This window comes from Vigna umbellata, chromosome 6 (assembly GCF_029865625.1).
Source record: "Vigna umbellata cultivar VRB3 chromosome 6, Vumbellata_1.0, whole genome shotgun sequence".
NCBI lineage: Eukaryota > Viridiplantae > Streptophyta > Magnoliopsida > Fabales > Fabaceae > Vigna > Vigna umbellata.
The window spans coordinates 18,441,174-18,463,805 of record NC_142170.1 but is presented as its reverse complement, the minus strand read 5'-3'; the positions used below and the strand labels follow the sequence as shown (position 1 = coordinate 18,463,805).

Below are 22,632 nucleotides of genomic sequence, written 5' to 3'. Positions count from 1 at the left end.
TGACTTTCAAGAGAGAATTATTTCTGAAGGTCAGAAAATCAAATTCTCATTAAGCTCAAAAGTGAATGATACAGTGATGGAGACGGGTATTTATAGTAACCCATGCTCCTTACAAGCTAACCTATAAAAGGTAAAAATACTAAACAAGGACTACGTCGGGCAGGATTACATCATACCCTCCCTCTTAAAAAAAGATTCGTCCTCAAATCTGGCATCGCCTTATGAAGAAGCTCCACGTAGTCTTGGGAGCAGAGCCATGAAGTGGCCTTATTACTTTAGATCTATTTTTCTTCCTCCTGGATCAAACACGAATCTGCAATACACATCAAATATATCTTCAGTTAATATCAATCCAAGAAAGAAATTTTCTTTAAAAACAAGAGAATAAGAACTTCTAATACTTTGATATGTAATCTTTGAAAATTTTAGAAGTCCAAATTCAATTTTGTCTTGAGTTAATTGTTTTCTTAAAGATAAGAATAACTCAAGATTTGAATTGTCATATTTTGAAAATGTTTTTATAGAATATATAATGACAATTGGTTTGAAAGAGAAGTCAATATTTGAAGAATAAACCATGATTGGAAAAGAAGTAAAGATTTGGAAACCTTCCCTTTTAGGTTCCATAGTCTTGGAAAGAATAGAATTTGTCATCAGCAACAATTTCTCCTTCTCTTTCTTCTCTCTTTCTTGCCTTTCTCTCTTTTCTTCTTTTCTCTCTTTTTCTTTTCTTTCTTCTTCTTTTCTCTTCTCTTCTTCTCTTCTTCTCTCTTCTTCTCTTCTTAATTCCTCTCTTCTTCTCTTTTCTCTTTTCTTGTTTTCTTTTCTCTCTCTCTTCTCTTCTTCTTTCCTTTCTTCCTCTTCCTTTCTCTCAATCTCTCTTTCTCTTTTCTTATTCTTGAGCTCTTTAAGTCTTGCCCCAAATTCTAATTCTCTACGAAGAAACCCATGATCATTTAAACGCTCAAGAAATAATTTTCCATCATCAATGCAATCCCTAATTAGTTCTAGGTTTCTTTTAATGCTTGAAGGCACAAATTTTCTTCTCATGCATGCTTTTAAATCATGCCAATTATGTATGGAGGACTTTCTACCTTTCCTAACATGATATTGTCTTTCATCCCACCACTCACTTGCATGCTCTTCTAACTTAGAGAGATATATGCTAAGGACATAATATTCACTTTCTCCATAAAACCAAGGATTTATTTTATCAATTTATTTTTCCCAAGCTAGGTATGTTAATGCACCTATGTCTTTACCAAAGGATGGAAGATTCCTAGCTTGTTTAAACATTTCATCAACTTTATCTAACCTAGAAGACCTATATGAACTATAAGAAGACATCTTTGTTTTTAAAAGTTTTCTTAATCTAAAGGGTTCAAAACATTCACTTAGACAAGTCCCAGGTAAGAGAGGTGAGCTAAAGAGCTGCTTAAGTACCAAGTCTTGCCTTGCCAGAAATGTCTTAGGCTACTAACTAATTACCCCTTAAACTAAAATCACCTTTAGAAACAAAGTACACAACTCAAACAATCACAAACAATTAAACACTAAAAGACTAGACTCTTCGGACTCTAATGTGAAAAGACTTACAGTTTAATCCCCTTTAGCCTAATCACCCCTAAACGTGAACACAAAATCAAACAAACAAAACACTTAAGAAACCAGCGGACTCTAATGACCCCTACGAGATACACCAATCAAGTCAATATTAAAGTCTACTCTTATGGTGAGGCTTGTAGCTTTGGCTAACAAGACACACTCACTTGTCTAGCTATGCTAAATTAAAGCAAGTAAAGTTGCCAAGAGTTTGAAAGAGCACCAAGGACTCTTCCAAAGAACTTGGACTTTATAAAAGGCCTTTTTACAAAACAAGCTAAAGCTAACAGTAGGCTAACACAAGCCTATTACAAACAAATTGAAGAAAACAATTACAAAAGAAAACAACTATGCTAGGCTACTATGGTCCTGATCCACTTCATTCAGCTTTGTTGCTCAACTTTGTTGTTGCTGGAATCAACTCTCTTGAATCTCCTGATCAGTTCAATCCTACAAATGCAAATGCAGATCTGCAATCAAATATTCCCTTAGCTAGAACAAATTGCACAATGAAAACATATAAGAGTAAGAACTTCCCTTTTATTCTCTGGCCTTCACGGCACACTTGTTAATCCTGGCAGCGAATAGAATTGCTTTTGCTCCAAAATGACAAACTACAATCAAATATTCACACTCAATTCAGCAGAGTAACCATCAATGCTATCAATTTCCAGCTAAAACAGAAACAGTTAAGCAATCCAGAGGTAAGAAAGTTAAACAACTCCCCTAATTAAATGGTTGGTCTAGCTTGCTCTAAACTCTATTGAGATTCTGCTGCTGCTAAAAATTCTTGACTCCAAATATTTATCAACTCTGCACACAACAACACACCTATTCTACACTTTCTCCCTGCACTGATTTAGTTCAAATATGCACACAGAAATTACACCAATTCCAGCAAAATACACATAATCATAGATATTAAACCAGATGCAAATGGGTGTAATTCAAGGCTGAAACCAAACTGATTAAAAAATCATTCCAAATTAATCAAAACCTGATCAAGCCAATGGGCAAAAAATGATATGATGTAATGCAGAAAATTCAGCTAAGATTAAACAATGAATTTAAACAGAATGGAAATCTGCACAAATAAATCTCAGCTGTTTAAGCTCTCAAATCATCACATTGAAATTTTGATATGCACTCATAGGCCAATGTACTCAATCTTCATCAGATTCAAATATATGGATTTCAATCCTTAGTCCAACTGATTAAACAACCACCCCAAGCTAATCAAATCAATGGAGAAAGATTAACATGATGCAATGCAGAAATTGGCAGTTAAAACAGTGTTGATGCATAAATGAAGAAGCTCAAAACTAATTCAGAGCAGCATTTGCAATTCCTGATGCATCTACCAAGTTCCCATAGGTCTTATCAAATCAAAATCAGCATTCACATTTAGACATATAATATCTCAATGATTTCAGCAAGCAGTTTATAATCTAAAATGAATGCAAGAGCAGATTAAAATGAAAACAATCACAATTGCTCTAGTTTGATCACTCAAACTCCTTTTCCCTGCACAATGAACAATCACAAACAGTTAGATTAACAATGAATTCTCTATTTCAAAGTGCCAAGGAATTAGGCCAAGTTAGCCACACTAAACTCACTACACTCAGGCTTCTCTTTGAAAGCTTAAAGCACTCAAAATGGAAAGGTTTGGAAGGGAGATTCTCCCTTGGCAGTACAGAGCTGGAAAGTCTTTCAGACCACCACCACCTAAGATGCTACGAAGCACACAAACCTTTTTTCAAATTCCAAAAACCAAAGTTTAAAAGCTTCTCAATCAAGAATGGCTAGGCTAAGGTCAAAGTAATGGACAGACAGGTAGAACAGAACAGGACAGCCACTAAAGCAAAGGAATTGACAGCACAATAGAGAAACTGACTCAAGATCAACTCTAGACTAGATTACAAAAGCAAACAAAAACTTCAATTAGGAACAGCAGATCAGAGTTTACACATGCATTGAGACAAAACCAGAACATTCAACAATGACAAGCAAGAAACAAAGCTTTTGATCAAAGTGAGCACTCAAACTGAACCTAACAATAGCTCTAGAAAAGATTTTAAAAGCAAATAAAACCAAACAAGAAGCTGCTGAAATGTTTAAGAGAAATCCAGTTTCTAACAACAATTTCTGATTTTGGTATTTCAAAAAAATTACACACACTAGACTACACTGACCTAATTGGTTTTTAAAACTGTTCAATGACTATTTTTATTGATTGTTCTCAATTTTTTTTTTATGGTCAAACCTGTTGCTACAATCCAGATACAAGATTCCAGAAATCATAATTTAGCACACAAAAATTATGCAACAACTTGTGAAGGAAAATGGTCAAAACTTGGTGGTCTCAAGAGTGTAAATATGTATGGCAGCTAGAACTCATCATACTTTTGCATCAACAATTTTAGAGCATGAATTAAAACTGGTTTAAACAATTTAAAGATGCAGAAACAAAGTCTTTCAAAAATTGCAATTGTTCAGCTACCAACTCACTCAAAATAAGCAACTCAACCAACCAAAGTTTGACTCAAATGTTGAAACAACATGTGAACAAGTCACAGGACTAAAAAACAGCAAACAAAAGTTGAACAAAACACTATGAAATGGATGGAAGATGTTCAACCATGATCTAAATGCCAAACAGATTTAAAATCAGAAAAGGACTCAAGCAAGGAATTATGCAGATCGGTCAACTGCAGAATTGGTGCAACGAGAGTCTTCGAATGATGCTACCAAGCTTTTTGCAGAAGCATTTCATTGCTTATATGGTATGCATCAAGGACTAGCTCTTCTTAGACATTAAATCACAGATTCAAATCACCACTTGCTTGCAAATGAACACAACAAAATTTAAACTACTGCTCAAGAATTTGAAATTGAAATTGGTGTCACCACTCATGCACTTGAGCTCTCATTGAATTTGTCATAGCTCAATATAATGTGCAGATAGTGCTCACACATTCAGTTTACACAGATACAGTGATAAACTAGTTTAAACCAGATTTGAAAACAGTAGAAGCAAATTCACATGACAGAACAATACAGGAAAAGATGCTTAAACAAAAATGACTCAAACAAGACAATTGGACCGAATAAAATGATGAAAAATAATATTCAAAGCATAATAAGCGTAGATCAAGAAACCTTATCAGAATTATGAAACCTAAACACATGAAAACAAATTTCACTAAATGAAGATGCACGATACACTAATAGAGAAGAAACGCAACAACTCTAATCAGAATAACAAATCAAGACAATAGAGAGATGTAATGAACAACGCATAAGTGAAGGAAACTCATAATAGCGAAACAACACAAGACATTAAAGGAATCATAAAACAACGCAGAGAATGAACAAAATTAAACACGACTCAGAATCAAATGAACGAAACATGACTCAGACAAGACCGAATCAAGAAAACAAAACTCAAACAACGAAGGAAACAGAAACACGATACTTACCTTTGACGCGTGGACGACCAAAGCTCTAGATACCACTTGATGGATGAACGTCCGAGGTGATGATGATAGAGGCTATGCGAACACGAACCTGATATCCTCGAAGCTTCTCTGACGAAGAAGGATGCAGCGGAATGTTGAGGAACTCGAAATCGAAGAATGACTCGAATGAAATCTAAGGAAACCGAGAGGCACGAATGAAACCCTAGGAGTGGGAATAGACTCCATTTGGACGGATTAAACGGTGATAAATGGAGATTGAATGGTGGAAAAGGGTTTGATCGGAGCAAAGGAGGGTTTAGCTGGTGGAAATCAAAAACAAATGGTGATAATGGCAGGAAAAGACAAAATGATGAAGAAACCCTAGGTTTAGATGTGGTCAGGAGATGCGGAAAGAGAGAATGCAAACCTGAGAAAAATATATGAGTGTTGAAGCTTACTGTGATGAAAGCAGAAGGCTCGCGAGGATGAGCTCTCGAGAGAGAATTGGACGAGAGACGTGGTTCTGTGAGAGAGAAGTGGTGAGAAATGAAATATTCCTCGTGGCAGTGAAATGAAGAGGTAGTGATGTTGTACGCGAGACAAAGGAGGACGCGTGGCTAAGGCGCTGACGCCACTGAAGCGGATTGGAGCAATGGAGGTGTTGTGTGATGAGAGAGAAGCACCGTGGAAATGGGAAAATGGAAGTGAGAGAGTGTGCTTGGAAGATGGCTAGAGGGAGTCTTTGGACTCTTTAGCATGTGACTTTCAAGAGAGAATTATTTCTGAAGGTCAGAAAATCAAATTCTCATTAAGCTCAAAAGTGAATGATACAGTGATGGAGACGGGTATTTATAGTAACCCATGCTCCTTACAAGCTAACCTATAAAAGGTAAAAATACTAAACAAGGACTACGTCGGGTAGGATTACATCACTGACCAGCCTGCGATTTTGATTCAAGAGGATTATGATGACGAGGTTCAAGGTTCTACTCTGATGGTTCGTTTGCTTGCATCTCTGCGACTGACCAGGCCAATATTATTCACTTATTGGACGATCAGCATCTCTCCCTTAATCACACTATAATCATTTTATTAACCACTCTAAAGATTTTCTATTCTGATTTATCATAATGATGTTTAGATGCAAAAAATATTTGTGAGGGTGATGATTTTGTGGATTATGCAGAGTGATTCATATCAGGCAACAAGATGCTATAACCTTTTCTATGCTGGTTTTGTGCAAGCAAACAATAGAATAGCCATTGGAGCTGTCATTTCCCCCATTTCATCCTACGATTCTAACCAATACGACATCACCATCCTGATTTGGAAGGTTCATGTTTCTTCTTCCACATGCAAATTACGTGTTAACTTTTTCAGTTTTGTTCATTTTCTTTTGTAACACCAATATCAGGACCAGAAAATAGGGAACTAGTGGATGAGTGTCGGCGATGGCACACTGGTGGGGTATTGGCTAGTGAAGTTATTCACACATTTAAATTATCCTTTGACTTGAATCATTTGCCTTCTTCATCTTTCGTTGTGTCAGTGGATGAATGGTAGACCATACAGTTAGTTGGGGATGAGATTTAGAAATGGTTGTTGAACTCAGATAGTGTGGAGTTTGTTGCTTTCCAAGATTTGTCTTTTGGAAAAGACAACCTTGTTTGTTTTCCATATTGCAAAGTTGCGCATACGGGTGATTTTTCTTCCAATTCAGGCAACCCTTGTACTTGCATGTTGTCTTCAACCTTGTGCACATCAAACTGCTCTTCATTAATCAAATTCAATGCAAAGCTTTTGCCTTTCATTTGAACTCTGAATAATTCTTTATTATCTGAATCTTTAATCATGCAGGTTTTATCTTCAAATAGAACTTTATAGTCTTTCTCTAGAAGTTGGCCAACGCTCAACAAGTTTTGGTTAATTTCAGGAACATATAAAACATCAGTAATTAATTTCAAACCTGTGCAACCTTCGATCGCGATGGTTCCTTTGCCCTTCACTGCTATTTTTTGCTCCATTTCCAATTCTAACATTTGTGTTGTATGTTGCATCAAGATCTTTGAATAATTCTTGATCGTAAGTCATGTGGTTCGTACAACCATTATCAATTAGCTAACTTTCTGTTCATGTTGCAGTAGCAAAGCAAGAAACATTAAAAAGTTCTTCTTCTTCACTCTCTTCAATAGCAGCTTGTACATTCTCTTGTGTTTTCTATGACTTGGAGCTTTTCTCCACATGCCCTAATTGTCCACATTTATGGCATTTCACATCTGGCCTCCACCAACACTTTATATGTGGATGATTGTTTTTCTTACAAAAAGGACAAGATGGAAAAAGATGAGAGGATTTGCTATCATTTTTGTGGTTGAAACTTCCTAACTTACCCTTGTTTTTAGAAATTTAGCTACCAAAGCCCCTTCAATATGATCTTCATCTCTCATGAGTCTTCTTTGTTCTAGAGCCTGAAGTGTGGTCAAAAGTTCTGCCAAGGTAATAGTAGAAAGATCTTTTGAGTTCTCCAAGGAAGTCAATGCGGCTTCATATCTTTTTGGAATTGTTACAAGTATTTTTTGAACAATTCGAGAATCAGGAATCCTAGTGCCAAGAAGACGTATTTTGTTTGCAATGCCGAGAAACTTGTCCGCATAATCTTTGATTATCTCCAAATCTTTCATCCTCTGCATCTCAAGTTCTCAAACCAGATTCAAAGCTTGCATTCCTTTTATTCTCTCACTGCCTTCATACTCTTCCGTAAAAAAAACTTCCAGATTTCATATGCCGTTTTCAACGCCATTATTCTGTTGAAAATGACTAGAGATACGGTTGTGAACAAAATTGATTTGACTTTGGATTTTCGAAGCCTCTTTTCTTTGTGACTTTTCATTTGAGCAAATGTATGATTATTTTGCAAGGGAGGTACTTCGTAGTCCTCTTCTACCGCTTCCCACACATCGTTAGCATCTAAATTTGCTTCCATTTTGACAGCCCACATTTGATAGTTTAGTCCATCAAATACAGGCACAAAAACGGTAGTAAAGGATGTTTGAGATTCCATCGTATGTGTGGTGGCTATTTTGTGGTTGTAGATGTTTGTGGGTTATATCACAGATCCCGTAAGATCCTTTTTGCTCTGATACCAATTGTTGGGTTTTAAAGTATAAGAGACAAAAGAATGAAAGAGAAACTAATATATTTTATTGAATATAAACAATAAATATTTATACTACAGAATTTGTAACTGATTTTGAGAAATATCTCTTAAACTAATTAATTAAATAATTAATAAAATCCTCTTAAAAAATATGATAGAAATATATTTTTATTTAACTAATTTGACTCTTTCAACCAAATGTTGTTTGAGTTACAAAATTCCAACAAAGGTTTATGGACGAATCATTAAGCATGTAATATTGATAAAGTAAATTCTTTATTTTCATGACATGGCAAATAATAAAGCTCTATTGATTTGAATTAGTGGATACATGTTTCCTATGGAAGGACTGGTTTTAATGAAATGTGATGTTTTCAGCTTTGGAGTTCTAGTTCTAGAAGTCATTTGCGGGAGAAAGAATAGCGGATTCTATCTCTCAGATCAGAGTCTTCTTGTATGTAAGTCTCCTCAGTTATACATGGCCAAGAAACTGTTCAACAATTCAAGTTAATGCTTAACAATATTAACAAACTTGAAATACTTGTAGGCTTGAAGAATATTAACAAACGCTGGAAAATTCCTTCGTAGGTAGTGAAATTGAGAGATGCATACAGATTGGTTTGTTTTGTGTTCAAGAAGATGCAAAAGATAGATCAACCATGTCTGATGTTGTTGTGATGTTGGCAAGTGAGGGGATGGTCCTTCCAAAACCCAAGCACCAACCCTTTTCGATTGGAAGAATGACCTTAGTGGAATTCTCTACATCAAACAGTTCCAAGAATCTTTCCATTAATGATGTAACAACCTCTGTTACTATACCGAGGTAATGAACAATTCTGTATTTGATTTCATTTATTCTCCTCGTAGAACATTGCGTGTCACCTCACAAATCTTCAGCATCGACACACCACCACCTGACCAGTCATAACCTGCAAAACTTGTTCCAGCCAGCATGCACATCTACAACCTATTCACAGTTCCATTATCAATAATGTACTCTTTTAAGGTTCAAGCTGATGTACACTTCATAAAGAGCAATCTTGGAGAAAAATCAAAAAACAAATATTCATATATGTTCAAGTAGGAAGTGGAAACAAAAATATTTGTCAGTAATGAACATAGCCCAATATTTGCTCCTGAAAACAGAGAAGGAAAAAATTGTTATGAGAACAAAATAGCCTCAAACTCACAGGATATACCATGATAACAGAATAACAAGAAAATATTTACAATACCAAACAGGGTAACTTAACACGAATATGAAGCTCTTAATAAAGAGTGTTATCCCCCAATTTTCAGGCACGAAAAACTCACTTCATATATATTTTGTAATAAGCATCACCATATCCTGTTTTTCTTTGCAAACCCATGGCTATTGTGCTCCACTCCATGGCTCTCCCAATCATTTTCACAAACAGGCGACAGCCACCACCAACTCATACTTATTTGGGTTATAAGAAAAAGAGGAGATTATGAATGTGTGAAGTTGTTTTAATCAAAAAATGAGACTCCTATTTCCTATGGGCACGCAAAAACTTTTAGATTCCTTTCGGAAGAAAAGTGATACCAATATCATTTGAAAAGTGACCAAAAAATTGAAGAAAGCAACTACCATTGAGAGAACCAATATGTAGAAAAACAAAGGAATTTGAAAGGCGATGATGCAATTCCAAAGAGACAGATAGAATATGAATCAGTGTTCAGTTCGGATGAATTTTGTAATCACTAGTTCTCATCAAGTGCCACAAACCATTGAATGCTTATTTAATCTCATAATAATTCCCCAGTGAATTTTTATAAACTGAAATCAGTAACCAAAAGAGTTAAAAGGATCTAATACAGGGTATAGTTACAAAGTTAGAAGAACATTACTATACCATATATCAGGACAAACACAATCACCAAGCATATATATACAGAGAGCACTTATTGGAACACACATTGAACCTAATGAACACATACAAATTATTAGAATTTTGAGAAGAGATGCACATCACACTAGTTGATGTGACTGCTCTTCATATTATTCGAAGAATAAAAGAGTCCTACCATTAAAATATCCCATAGTATTCATATATATACTATATAATAAGAGATGCTGAATGATTATACAATATTCTTATTTGTTGAAGTGTTATATGTCTAAATAAGTAACTACACGTGTAAATCTCAATCATTGATAACAATGATGCGTGTGATACTACATTTATATTTCTGTTAAATACAGCTCTAATGTTACTTTTGAGGAGACAAATCATTTTTGTAATTATACATTACCTAGGTAAAGTAATAGAGATTGTTACAACAGTACTAAGAAGATTCTTGGATCTTTTTGATTTTGGTACTTCCTCTGAGAACCTTCTTCCAACAGAAAATGCTGGGTGCTTGGGTTTTGGAAGGGTCAATCTGTCACTCCCTAGCATTACAACAACATCTGACATGGTTGGTCTGTACGTTGCATTTTCTTGAACACACAACAATGCAATGTGTATGCACTTCTCAACTTCACTGGCTTTGAAGGAATTTTCCAGCATTGGGTCCATCAATTCCAAACATTTTCCTTCACACCATATTCTCCAAGCCTGCAATTATTTTTAGTTAACTTGTGAATGATACTGTTATACTTCTGTTAGTAAGTATTGATGATAACTGTTAATCAGACCAGAGGGATGACTCACGTATAAAAGAAGAGTTTCATCATGCTCTGACAGATAGAATCCGTTGTTTTTTCTTCCACAAATGGTTTCCAGAACTAGAACTCCAAAGCTGAAAACATCAGATTTCACTGAAAACAATCCTTGCATAGCGTACTCAGGAGCCATGTATCCACTAATGCAAGTCAATAGAGATTTGTTAATGTCTCTTGTTTCAAGTTTATAACAAGGAATTTAATCTTTTCTGAAATAAGCATTCACAAGTCCAACTGTTAGGTTATGTTTGGTATAAGTAAAACTCACAAAGTGTCCATTACTCGCTTTGTATTTGCTTGGTTCTGTCCAATTTCAAATGCCTTTGCCAATCCAAAGTCTGATATTTTGGAATTCATGTCATGGTCTAATAGAACATTGCTAGCTTTGAGATCTCTATGAATTACTGAGTCGAGAGTCCTCGTGAAGGTATAGCAGACCTCTTGCTATTCCATTGATAATGCTTAATCTTAGTTTCCAATCAAGTTGTTTTCTTTTCTCATCATCTGTCAACTCAAGAAGATAGAAGGATTTAAACAACACTAGCCATTTAGCAAAACAGCAAATGCTAAGTATTTGCCTTAGCACGGAAAAAAAATCAAATATATTATAGCATTTCCCACTCTTCCCTTTGAAAGAACCCAACAATTAAAACCCTCAGTTGACGTTTTAACTGATACAAATTTTGAACTTAAACTATGTTTAAGAGGAAAGTACAGACTACACAAACTACCTTAGGCACTTTTACTAAAGAATCATTGAAGGAATCTGAAAACATACCAAACAGGTGAAAGTACAGACTTGAGTTTGGCATATATTCGCATACAAGTATCTTTTCGTTTTGCTCCAAGCAGCATGCGTAGAGTCTTACAAGGTTTCGATGTTGCAATTTAGCTATAAACATTACTTCATTATTGAACTCCTCTGAACCTTGACCAGAAAATTCTGACAGCCTTTTGACTGCTATTTGTCTTCCATCTGGTAGAATCCCCTGATAAAAGTTTGGGATAAAAGAATCATAGAAATAGATGGAAGCAATAAATAATATCTTTCATAAATTCAAATGATGAAAACCTTGTAAACGGAACCAAATCCACCTTCCCCCAATTTAGATGCTTCTGAAAAGTTATCAGTACTCTGCAGAATTGTGATTAATGGGATTATAGGCAGGTCAGTGTTCAACATTTCCTCAGTCTGAATTTTATGAAATGATGACAGCCGGATCCCATCTACACAGACAAGTGTCTGAGTCTTATTTGAACAAAATAGCCATATTTAAGTAGGAGAAACTGCAGGAAATTATCTTTTCTACCTCTTCTTCTGTACCAAAAGAAATATGCACCCAAACATAGAAGGGTTGTTGACCCCATCACAGAGAAGAAGCTCATGATTAAGATTTTTGACCTGTTTTTACCTCCATGTTTATCTGCAACAACATAAAAAATAAATTTTTAAAACTAAATAAAAAATATTCCAAATGTACTGTTATCATATTCAGATTCACCTGTTTCCGGATTTGACACAGAAATTGAAGATGTTTGGTTGTTAAGAAGGTAGAACATATAGTCATCATACTTTATCATACAAGTTCCAGACCAAATGAACCATCCTAACTTTTGTTCATAAAATTTCGGAACTTCTGCTAACATGGCCTCCAAACACTCTCTGCACCCATCATTTGTGAGATCTCTACTGCATTGAACCAACCCATACCTTTCTTGAGTGAAACTCAAATTGAAGCCATCCATGTAATACAACTTGTTGGTCTCTACAGTTGCTTTTCTGATCAAGCCTCTCATAAAATCCTCACCTTTCTTAATCTCTTCTTTGTTGGAAATGTTTTTTGTTTCAACAGCGTGCCATATTGGGTGTGTAAGAATTTTCCCAAAGAAGTTTTCATTTGAGTACCTCAGAATGCAGAAATCATACCACACCATAGCAGACACCCTATTGGGGCAGTGCTGAGGAATTTCTCTGGCAGCATTAGAGACACAGAATTGACAAAAGTATCCAACCACGTCACCACGGCAATTGTAGAGGCCATACACGGTGTTTTTGTTTCCTATGCTGGTGTAGTTATAACCTTTGCTTGTGGCTGCATCTGAGGACATCCATGAGAGGATTATCTCAAGATTGCTTTTGTATGCAGTGGTGAGATGTTCTTGGGTGGTGTTTTGGCAGTAACTTCCCTGGTAAATTGGTGTTTGTGCCTTTGTAAAACTGAACGAACTGCAACTCAAAGATAACAAGAAACCAAAGCATATTGATCTCACGCTTAGTTGTGTTCCCACCATGTTGCATCCATATATAGACTTTCTTCGGTTATTCTCTCGGAAGATGAAATAAAAACTTTCATTTTGATATTACATGTTTTATAGTCAACCCAAAATGTCATTGTCTTCTGTCAACATATCTTTACAAGTCCGCTCTCATAATGTTATTTTAGACAATCTTACATATTCCAATTTGAATTCTTCTCGTTTCAAATTGTTTGATTTTTCAAATATTTTTTTATAAGATAATTTAAATTTACTAAAATTTTTTAATAAAGCATTCAATTATCATCGTATTAAAAAAAATATTTAAATATCAAATAATTGTTAAAATTTATAAAAATCTTAATAATCTTTTGAACTTATTTTCATTCATGTTTATTTTTTCATTAAAATATTTACATCATATATTTCTCACAAATTTTGTTACACAAAATTATTTTAAAAATGTTGATGATAATAAAGAGTACAATTCTGAGAATGAAGTTGATGATGTCGAAGACGATAACGAGGATGATAACGATGATGACTATTATGATTTGATTCCTATAGCGACAAAGACTCCCTCCTTGGGTTATGTCTCCATCAGGATATTTCATGAGGTTCTTGCATTACTCGATCAGGAGTGTCAAGCGTGCATTGCCGCAGAAAATACAAAGTCAAAATTGCAGGTTTCGTTCAACCGATTAAAGACACTGGCTCATGAGGCTATAAAGAAGCACAATGAGTTTGGCTGTCTATAAGACAATTTCATTTGCAAAATGAAGGAGGTTGTGAAGCAACTAGAAGACACTACGATCGAAGATGGGAATTTGAGCCACATGCTCGTCACTAGCATGGAAAAGATCTCGAATATCCCAAAAGTAACATTGAGAACTCAATGACGGATGAGGTTAGTGTTAAACCCTCGGCAAGTGTGACCGAATCGTATCAAGTAATAAAATTGGTAAGACCAAGTATCGTTCTCCCAAAGGACTCACGGCCTAGATAGTTATGTGATTGGTTGATTATCTAAGACTTGTGACCAAAATATTGTAGGTTTAAATGCAAAATACTAAAAAGTAAATATGAATGCATGAATTGATCAATGAACAAGAAGAAACAAAACACGTGGTATGAAATATATGAATGAATATGTTGTTGGGGTTTATCAATTTCATCCTATCCACTCTCATGTATTCTAGAATTCATCTTTCTTCATTAATTGTTAATACCACTTTCTCAATTATCTTAAACCCGATGTCTCGGCGAAGAAAGCCTAATCATAATCACTAGTTTACAATGTCTTGTCTCCCTAGCAATTACTCATGCATTATAAAGCACAGAAGCTTAAAGGCAACCAACCATCATACTCCTATGTCTAGGTTTATACTACTATTGGGAGAGATTCCCTAGAACTAGATTTCCCCGTATGTGTCCATATCGACAAAATCAATAATCATGACATCGAATGAGTTAAACAATGCAAGCTTAGAGCAAAGAGGAAAAACCCTAACAATTAATGAAAGAAAGCATGTATCTTTAAAAGATCTTGAAGAACAAATTCAATACATGAGAGTTTCAAAGGATTACATTGATTCCCCAACAATAATAAAAGTTTAGTTCACCATATTCATGGTGAAACTAGATGAAATACAATGAAAGAGTGGAAGATAAAACCCTAGAAAGGTGAGAAAGGAGCTATAGCATCCAAAATCCTCCTCCAAGGGGTGAAAGAACGTGTTTCTGCTTTGTTCCAGCCAAATATGCTTGACCTAGGTTAACTAAAACCTTATATAGTATTCTAAAAGTTACAGAAAAGTAAGCCCAAGCCCATAAGAATGTCGATCAGCGGTAAATACCACTCAGCAGTAAGTGCGTAACTGTTATTCTGCCCCTCAGCGGTGACTGCTGGTCTTCAAAGTGTCGCTCAACGGTAAATGGCGTTGAGCGGTACTTGCGGCTTCTTCCTTTTCTGCACTTTTTCTCCCTTTTCTGAATCCAACTCCTAGCTCCTTCACTTCTTGCACTCAATTCATCTCAAAAAACCTGCAAAAACAAGGAAATCAAGCATAAAACCTGTCCAACTCTCTTATTTCCAAGACTTCAACAAAAACATGATTCCAAGCTAGTTTCTAAGTCATAAAGGTTGTCTTTAAGGTCAAATTTAAGTATAAAAATAACAATTTTTGAACTGTTATCAATTAGCTTGGTAGAGAGTGTAGCTAGCCTTGTTACCTTGGTGGGGCACCTACACAGCTCGGAATAACACTTAGATCTCGATTAACATAATTACTAAGCCAAGAATTTAGAAATAGTGTAGCTTGTAACATCCCAAAAATATAGCATATTACTATATCAAAGAGTAATCACAGACATGATACTATAGAACAGTCATAAACTAGATCATAAAGTGGCTTTTACAGTCCTCCAAAATAAGCATAAATTTTAAACTTTAATATACAAAAGCTCTAATCCAAAACTATTTACAAGTGCTAATATAAGGAAAACTACTCTACAACGTCACTTCCTTCAATAGCCTACTCCAAAGTCACCCCATCTCTCTCTGCTCTCACCCACAAGATGATCATAGCAAAGAGAGAAAAACAAAGAAAACATACAACACAAACACAGATAGAAGGGTAAACTAAAAGAAAACAATTAATGATATACAAATATGATTTAAACATTTCAGTAAGATACATACACAAAGCATCAAAACCAATTTACTTTGTGTTTGAACAACCCTTGACTCGACAATCCGGATTAGTATGAATATGTAGCTATGATAGTTCTTGCACTTGTTGTGGTGAAATAACTGGCCCACCCCAAGCTACCACACAAGGTTAATCTGTTATCACTCAACTTAGGCTAAGGAAAATCCCCTAGGCTAGGACCTCTTGCTATTCTCACGACATGCCTCACCCCTCTCTACTTGAGAGTAGACGACCATTAGAATGTTAGGAAGAACTCCAAGACTGAGCTTCCTATATTTATACTTACAAACTTTGACAATCACCACTGAGTAATTCCACTTTGGAATTCTCTTCCATACCATTTTGAAATCATAAACCTTACTTTGATACTCATACATAGTCATACATTAACCACAACCAAATCACTTGCATTATTCCAACCAATAAAGAACAAAGAAGAAAGATTGCATGATAACATGAAGCAGTCGCTCAATGCATACCCTCGCCGAGCGAATACAAAGGTTTCTTGCACAACGAGTTGGGTTGTTGTGCGATTAAACTCCTAGTGGTACCATACCCTTAACTCGCACTCCGTGACATCTCTAGCTAAGCGAAACTCACTAGACAGTGGACCAGACCCTCTACTCCTAGTGGACCACTGATTGATAGGTTAAACGGGTTGGCTCACTGGCTCACTTAATTATAAGTTTTTTTAAAATAAAAAACTATAATTTTTTTTAATTCAAATTTAAATAAGTTTCCCTCTAAAATGATGTTAAGTTTTAAAGACAATTCAAAATAAATAAATAAAATATCATACAATCATAGCGTAATCGAAAAACAAGCAAAAAAGCGAACAAATAAGTTTTTAATATTGATAATTTTTGTATCACTTGTCCATCTATAATATTAGAGTGATAAATCTATAATATCTTTTCCCTCTTGAAACATCTATTTTTTTATCACATCTATCATATAATAAAAAAAATGTTAACTAATAATATTGAAACATAAAATAATAAATAATTAAATTAAATTTGGTGGGTTGGTGAGTCGGAGCCAACCCGGCTCACCACGGGTTCAGTCCAGGTGAGTCGGGTTATAAGTGAATCGGGTTGAAAACTAACCCGCATAAAAAATACATTTTTTTCAAACCCAAAACTTGTGGTGAACCGAGGTGGCTGACGATTACAACTCATTTTGACATCACTAGTTAAATCATTTTATTATCCTATTTTGGTAGGAAATCGTAAATTGGTTTTGTATTTTCATTTGTCAATTTAGAAAAATTAATGTATGTCATTTCCATTAGCAATACACTAATATAGTTAAAGATATCATATATCAATTCACGGTTTTTCTTTTTTAAATATATTTTTTTATTTTTTTTAAATAAAATAAAAATTTATTATGTGTCAAATTAATGTTATGTGACATGGTAATGACAATATCATATATATATATATGATAGTGTTATGTGTTACTGTCATGTCAAGAGTCATTTGGTTAGTTTGAATTTAGTTCATATAATTTTTTTGTTAAAATTTAGTTCTAATTTCTTTTAAAAAAGTTGAAGTAATTTTTCTCTTTCTAAATTGAAATTAAATTTAATTAGTTATACAAATATTTTCATTAAATATTTTTAAACGGATTAAGTTTATTTATATATATTTTTTACATTAAACTTTATTTAAAATTGTTTTAAACTTTTTAATAGGAAATAACTAATAGGAAAAAAAATCATTTCAACGAATGCTAAACTTATTTATCAGTTGTACTTCATGAAATAAAATAAATTTATCATATTTTTCAATTCTTTTAAATCATTGTTTATTTTTAAAATATGTAAAATTTAATAAATTCTATTAAATGTTTGAGTTGGTTTAAAAATAATAATTTTACAAATTCAAATGTAAAATTTAAAAATAATCTTAAAAAGTTTATAACAATTTAAAATAAAAAATTTAAAAATAATTTTAAATAAAATTCAATATGAAATATAAATATAAATAAATTTAATCTTATTAAAAATGGTTAATAAAAATATCTGTAAAATCTTAGAAAATGGTATTTTAGAAGTGGTGGTAGTCTAAAAATAATGAGACTCGATTATTTTACTATTAAATGGTTTATTTATAAATAGTTTTGTTATAAACGAGTTTCACTATTTTAAAACGTATCATCTCTCTAGAAACCACTTTTCTAGAATTATCTACCTTCTCTTTAAGGGTTCTAACTCCTGAGTTATCTCTTTGACGATTAGGAGGTACCTAATTGACCACGGGATGAGGTCTACGTTTCTACCCGATCAATTTCTTCAATAGAGCAAGTAAGTTTCGACTCCTTTTTCCCCTTCCGTTCCTAAATCTGATTTAGAGGAATCTTGTATTGTTGCATGTCTAATTATGCATCTCCTACACATTCTTGATTCATCTAGAGTTCTAAGGACTCTATCTGTTTTCAATTTGATGTTTCGTAGGTTTGTCTAGGTATTTCTTGCGGTTCAAGTAATCAAAGGAACGTTTTAAGAGTTGGGTAGTTTCTTTTAGAGGTAAGGAAGCTAGAATTCTTGCTTTAGTATGGTTATATTAATAGTGTGGTATTTCTATGAATGGTTGTCGATTTTGAAGAAATTACTATGATTGGGTGTTTTATAAGTTTGTTAATTATCAATTTGGATGGTATGATGTTGAGTGTAACTAAAATTGTGTGATCGTGATGTGTTATATTGTTAAGAAGGTGTTTGGTGAAATTGTGTTGTTAATAGAAACTGAATTCAAAGTGGTTGTGATGAGAAATGGTTACATGCTTATTTTTAAGTTTAAAAAGGAGACGTTTGCATGAGTGAGTTGGAGAAATAGAGGCTTTTGAGAGTGAACCATTGTTTAGGTACTGTCATGAGTAGATTAGGACTTGTTAGATGTATATTGGGGATTGAAATATGATTTATAGTGAAAGTGAAGTTTATAGTTGAAGTTTAATAGTGTTTTGAAGGAAAAAAGGAGGTCTTAGGTAATAAAATGGTGAGAGAAGGATGGTAAAGTGGTTTGAGGAAATTGGGTATGTTATGAGATATTTGTGACTTGTCTAAGCATTGAAATGGAGGAAATATGATGTAAGAGTGTTTGGTGGTGGATAGGTATAGTTTAGCTTGGTTTAGAACTAGTTTTTCGGGGGTTTAGAGTAGTGAGAATTTGAATTGTGGGTTCTGTGCTTAAATGGTCATTTTGGAGGGTGTTAGTAAGTCATTTAGGACTTGTTGGAGTCCCTAAGTTGTTTGAAAATAAGCCATAATTGGTGGAATTCAATTTGGGTCTATAAGGTGAGGTTTTGGTTAATTTTGGATTGGAATCTTGTGATCAATAACTTTAAAATGAGTTTAGATTGGTTTAGATACATTTATTTTGGTCCATTTGAGTGTATAATATAATTTAGGGGTGTTAGAAGTTGGAAAATATGCATAGGATAGGTCATGAGTGGTTAAGGGGTGCAAATTTTGCAATTTCGGTGCTGTAGAATTATACGCTGAGCGAGAAAGTGTCTATTGAGCGAGAAGAACACTTCTAGCTGAGCGAGAGTCTCACTGAGCAAGAGGTGAGCGCGTAGAGCCAACTGTTTCTGTTTTCGCTGAGTGAGTCTTGGTGCGTTGAGCGAGTAGGCTGACAGACAATTTTAGCTGAGCAAACAGACTTGGTGGCTGAGCGAAAATATCAGATTTTCAACTATGTTTTTATATAGTTTTCTTAAAGTGTGTGCAATATATGTGAGTGTTTGAATGATTGGTTTCAACTACATGTTGTGGAGTATGAATTGAATTGTAATATGAATTGGAAACAAGATTATGTATATGATCAGTAATGTTATATATGGGAATTCAATGTGAAAGTATATGAATATATGTATGATTTCAAATGGTTTTCAAGGTTGGAATAAAAAAGAGAATTCCTAGGAGGAATATTTTATCAGGGGATTCATGTGTATAAATAGTATAAATTGTAAGAAGTCGATATGGAGTTATCTTAACAATCTAATGATCATCCATGCTCAATTACAGAGTGATGAGTCATGTCATGAGATGAGCAGGAGGTCCTAGCTTGGGGGCCTTTCTTCATGGTGGCAAAGGGCGTTTTAAGGACTAACATTGTGTAACAACTTTGAATGAGTCAGTTGTTCCACCACACAAGTGCAAAACCTTCCATGGCTCGACATTTATACTATATGGTAAAGGGTTTGGCCAAGTCTGAGTTAGTGGTGTGAATGGGAAAAATGTTTTGATATGTGTTAATGGTGACAGATGTTCTACTAATTGTGTGATTGAAATTGTATGTTGAATTTTAATTTTTCATGTTAAACTTTTTTTTATCACTAACTTATCCTTGCATTTTGTTTGTCTGTATGTGTGTTGTTTTCTCTTTTGCAATGATCACCTTAACCGGTGTGAGCTTAGGAAGGGGACATCTTTTCAGTTGATTCGACAGTTGGTCGAGAGAGAAGCAACGTGATAAATAGTTTTTGTTCTTCAAGGATAGAATCTTTTGCTCTATTATCATGTATGTACGTTTTATTTCAGTAGGTTTACACTATTAACATGAGATGTTACAATATTAGTTTTAATAAAAACATTTGTATAGAATTTATACAAAAATTAAATTTTAATTTAATTTAGAGAAAAACGAAACTGTTTCATTTTTTAAAAAATTGAGACTGAATTAAAATAAAATAAAAATAAAATAAACAATTTGAGACTAAGACAATAATACAACATATCACTATCACATAAAAAAAAGTCAATTTGGCACATGATAAATTTTTATTTTTAAACAAATTTAAAAAATAAAAATATTTAACAAAAATAAAAAAAACACAAATTGACACCTAATACTTTTTAATTTTGTTAGTGTAATAATAACTAAAAGAAGCTTATTTTATCAATTTTTCTAAATTAAAAACTAAATTGAAATAAATAAAAAAACAGAAACCTATTTATGATTTCACTACAAATGAGACTAATAAAATTATTTAACGTGATATTTATTTAAAAAAAATTTCATCTTTCAGTAATCTAGGCGAAGGGCAGAAAACAATTGCAAAAAGAAATTACTTTAACTTCACATTAATATTTTTTTGGCTTAATACCCTATTTTGTCCCTAGTTTCGTTCGAAAATATCAAATTAGTCCATCTTTTAAAAAATGCATCAATTACGTCCTTACTTAATAAAATTTGCATCAATTAAATCCCTTCCGTTAAATCCGTATAAACGGCGTTAATTATTCAAGTAGAAGAGAGAGAAATAATTAACGTCGTTTGTACGGATTTAACGGAAGAGATTTCATTGATGCAAATTTTATTAAGTGAGGACGTAATTGACACATTTTATAAAAGATGGACTAATTTGACATTTTCGAACGAAAATGAGGACAAAATAGGGTATTAAACCTATTTTTTTTAAGAAAGTAATTTTTGGGTAGGTTTTTTATCTGATGGTAGTAGTATTGTTAATCATATGGGTATCTGAGAATGGAAATAGTTCAATGAAAGTGGAAGGATTTCAATTAATATAACATTATTATATTTGTATATGATTTAACTCGTAAAATTTAGGTTTAATCCTTTTCGACATCTCTATTTATGTACGAATGTCTCAGATGGGTCCTCGTTTTCTAAAGTGTATCAAAATGGTCCTTAATTTTGAAAATTGATATCAATTGAGTCCTTTCCGTTAAGTTGGCTGGACGGCGTTAAAAAAATTAATGAGTGGATGCTGAGATGACGAACGAACGCTCGTCCACCAGCGAACGAACGCTCGTCCATCAGCGAACGAACGCTCGTCGACCACCGAACGAACGATCATCCAGTGTGGAACGAACGGTCGACGAGCGTTCGTTCTCTGGTGGACGAGCGTCCGTTCGCTGGTGGACGAGCGTTCGTTCGCTGGTGGACGAGCGTTCGTTCGTCATCTCAGCATCCACTCATCAATTTTTTTAACGCCGTCCAGCCAACTTAACGCAAAGGACTCAATTGATATCAATTTTCAAAATTAAGGACCATTTTGATACACTTTAAAAAACGAGGACTCATCTGAGACATTCGTACATAAATAGGGATGTCGAAAAGGATTAAACCTAAAATTTAAGATTATACAAGATAAGGAGGATTTAAAAGCTGCAACCATCACAAACTAATTATAGAGGTGCTTTTGGGTCAATTATAAAAACAATGTCCATAATATTGTAGAAAATTAAGTGTACATGTACATCAAATCACAAAGAGATAGGTATGGAATCATCTCGAAAGTCCAAACCAATTTTAAAATGTTGTATTACCACAGCTCCTAATTGCGAACTGTTTCAATCTAATTCCATAGTGTATCAGATGACCTTGAACGGCCCAAACAAACACATGGGACGGACGAGACGTCTCAATCATCCATATTGGACGGTTGTGACAGGTAAGTCTTCAGACGTGATTAAGGTAAAATACTGATTAAAGGATTGGGACGTGATTAAGGCTTTGCTAAGCCTAGGTCTATGACCAAAACTATAAATACAGGTCGAAGGAAAGAGATAGGCAGATTCATTAATTACGCATTTATTGTAGCACCTAAACAACCGATTGGACCCTTATTGACTTAGGCATCGGGACACCTTTAACAGGTACCCTCTCAGACGTCCAGGACGGACAGACTTTGACCAACAAAAGAAAGAATCACGAAAAGACCAGACAAAGACAGCATAAAGTACACAGATTTAGGTGACTCGACCCCAAACAGAAACAC

General features: G+C 34.2%; 2 protein-coding genes across 2 annotated transcripts; both read right to left on the bottom strand.

Annotated features, from left to right (window-relative positions):
• Nucleotides 1–9,207: 9,207 nt before the first annotated feature.
• On the bottom strand, nt 9,208–11,338 carry LOC124822310 (cysteine-rich receptor-like protein kinase 15). Its single transcript, XM_088092446.1, has 3 exons — nt 11,178–11,338; nt 10,899–11,049; nt 9,208–10,802 (listed from the first exon to the last, which is right to left on the bottom strand). The coding sequence occupies exons 1-3, from the start codon at nt 11,264–11,266 to the stop codon at nt 10,494–10,496; spliced, it is 549 nt and encodes a 182-aa protein (XP_087948572.1). The 5' UTR covers nt 11,267–11,338; the 3' UTR covers nt 9,208–10,493.
• Nucleotides 11,273–13,228, bottom strand: LOC148196884 (cysteine-rich receptor-like protein kinase 25). The gene is made up of 5 exons (XM_088092447.1): nt 12,412–13,228; nt 12,220–12,333; nt 11,982–12,136; nt 11,688–11,898; nt 11,273–11,413 (listed from the first exon to the last, which is right to left on the bottom strand). Exons 1-5 carry the CDS (start codon nt 13,199–13,201, stop codon nt 11,304–11,306), a joined length of 1,380 nt encoding a protein of 459 aa, XP_087948573.1. The 5' UTR covers nt 13,202–13,228; the 3' UTR covers nt 11,273–11,303.
• Between the last annotated feature and the right edge of the window lie 9,404 nt (nt 13,229–22,632).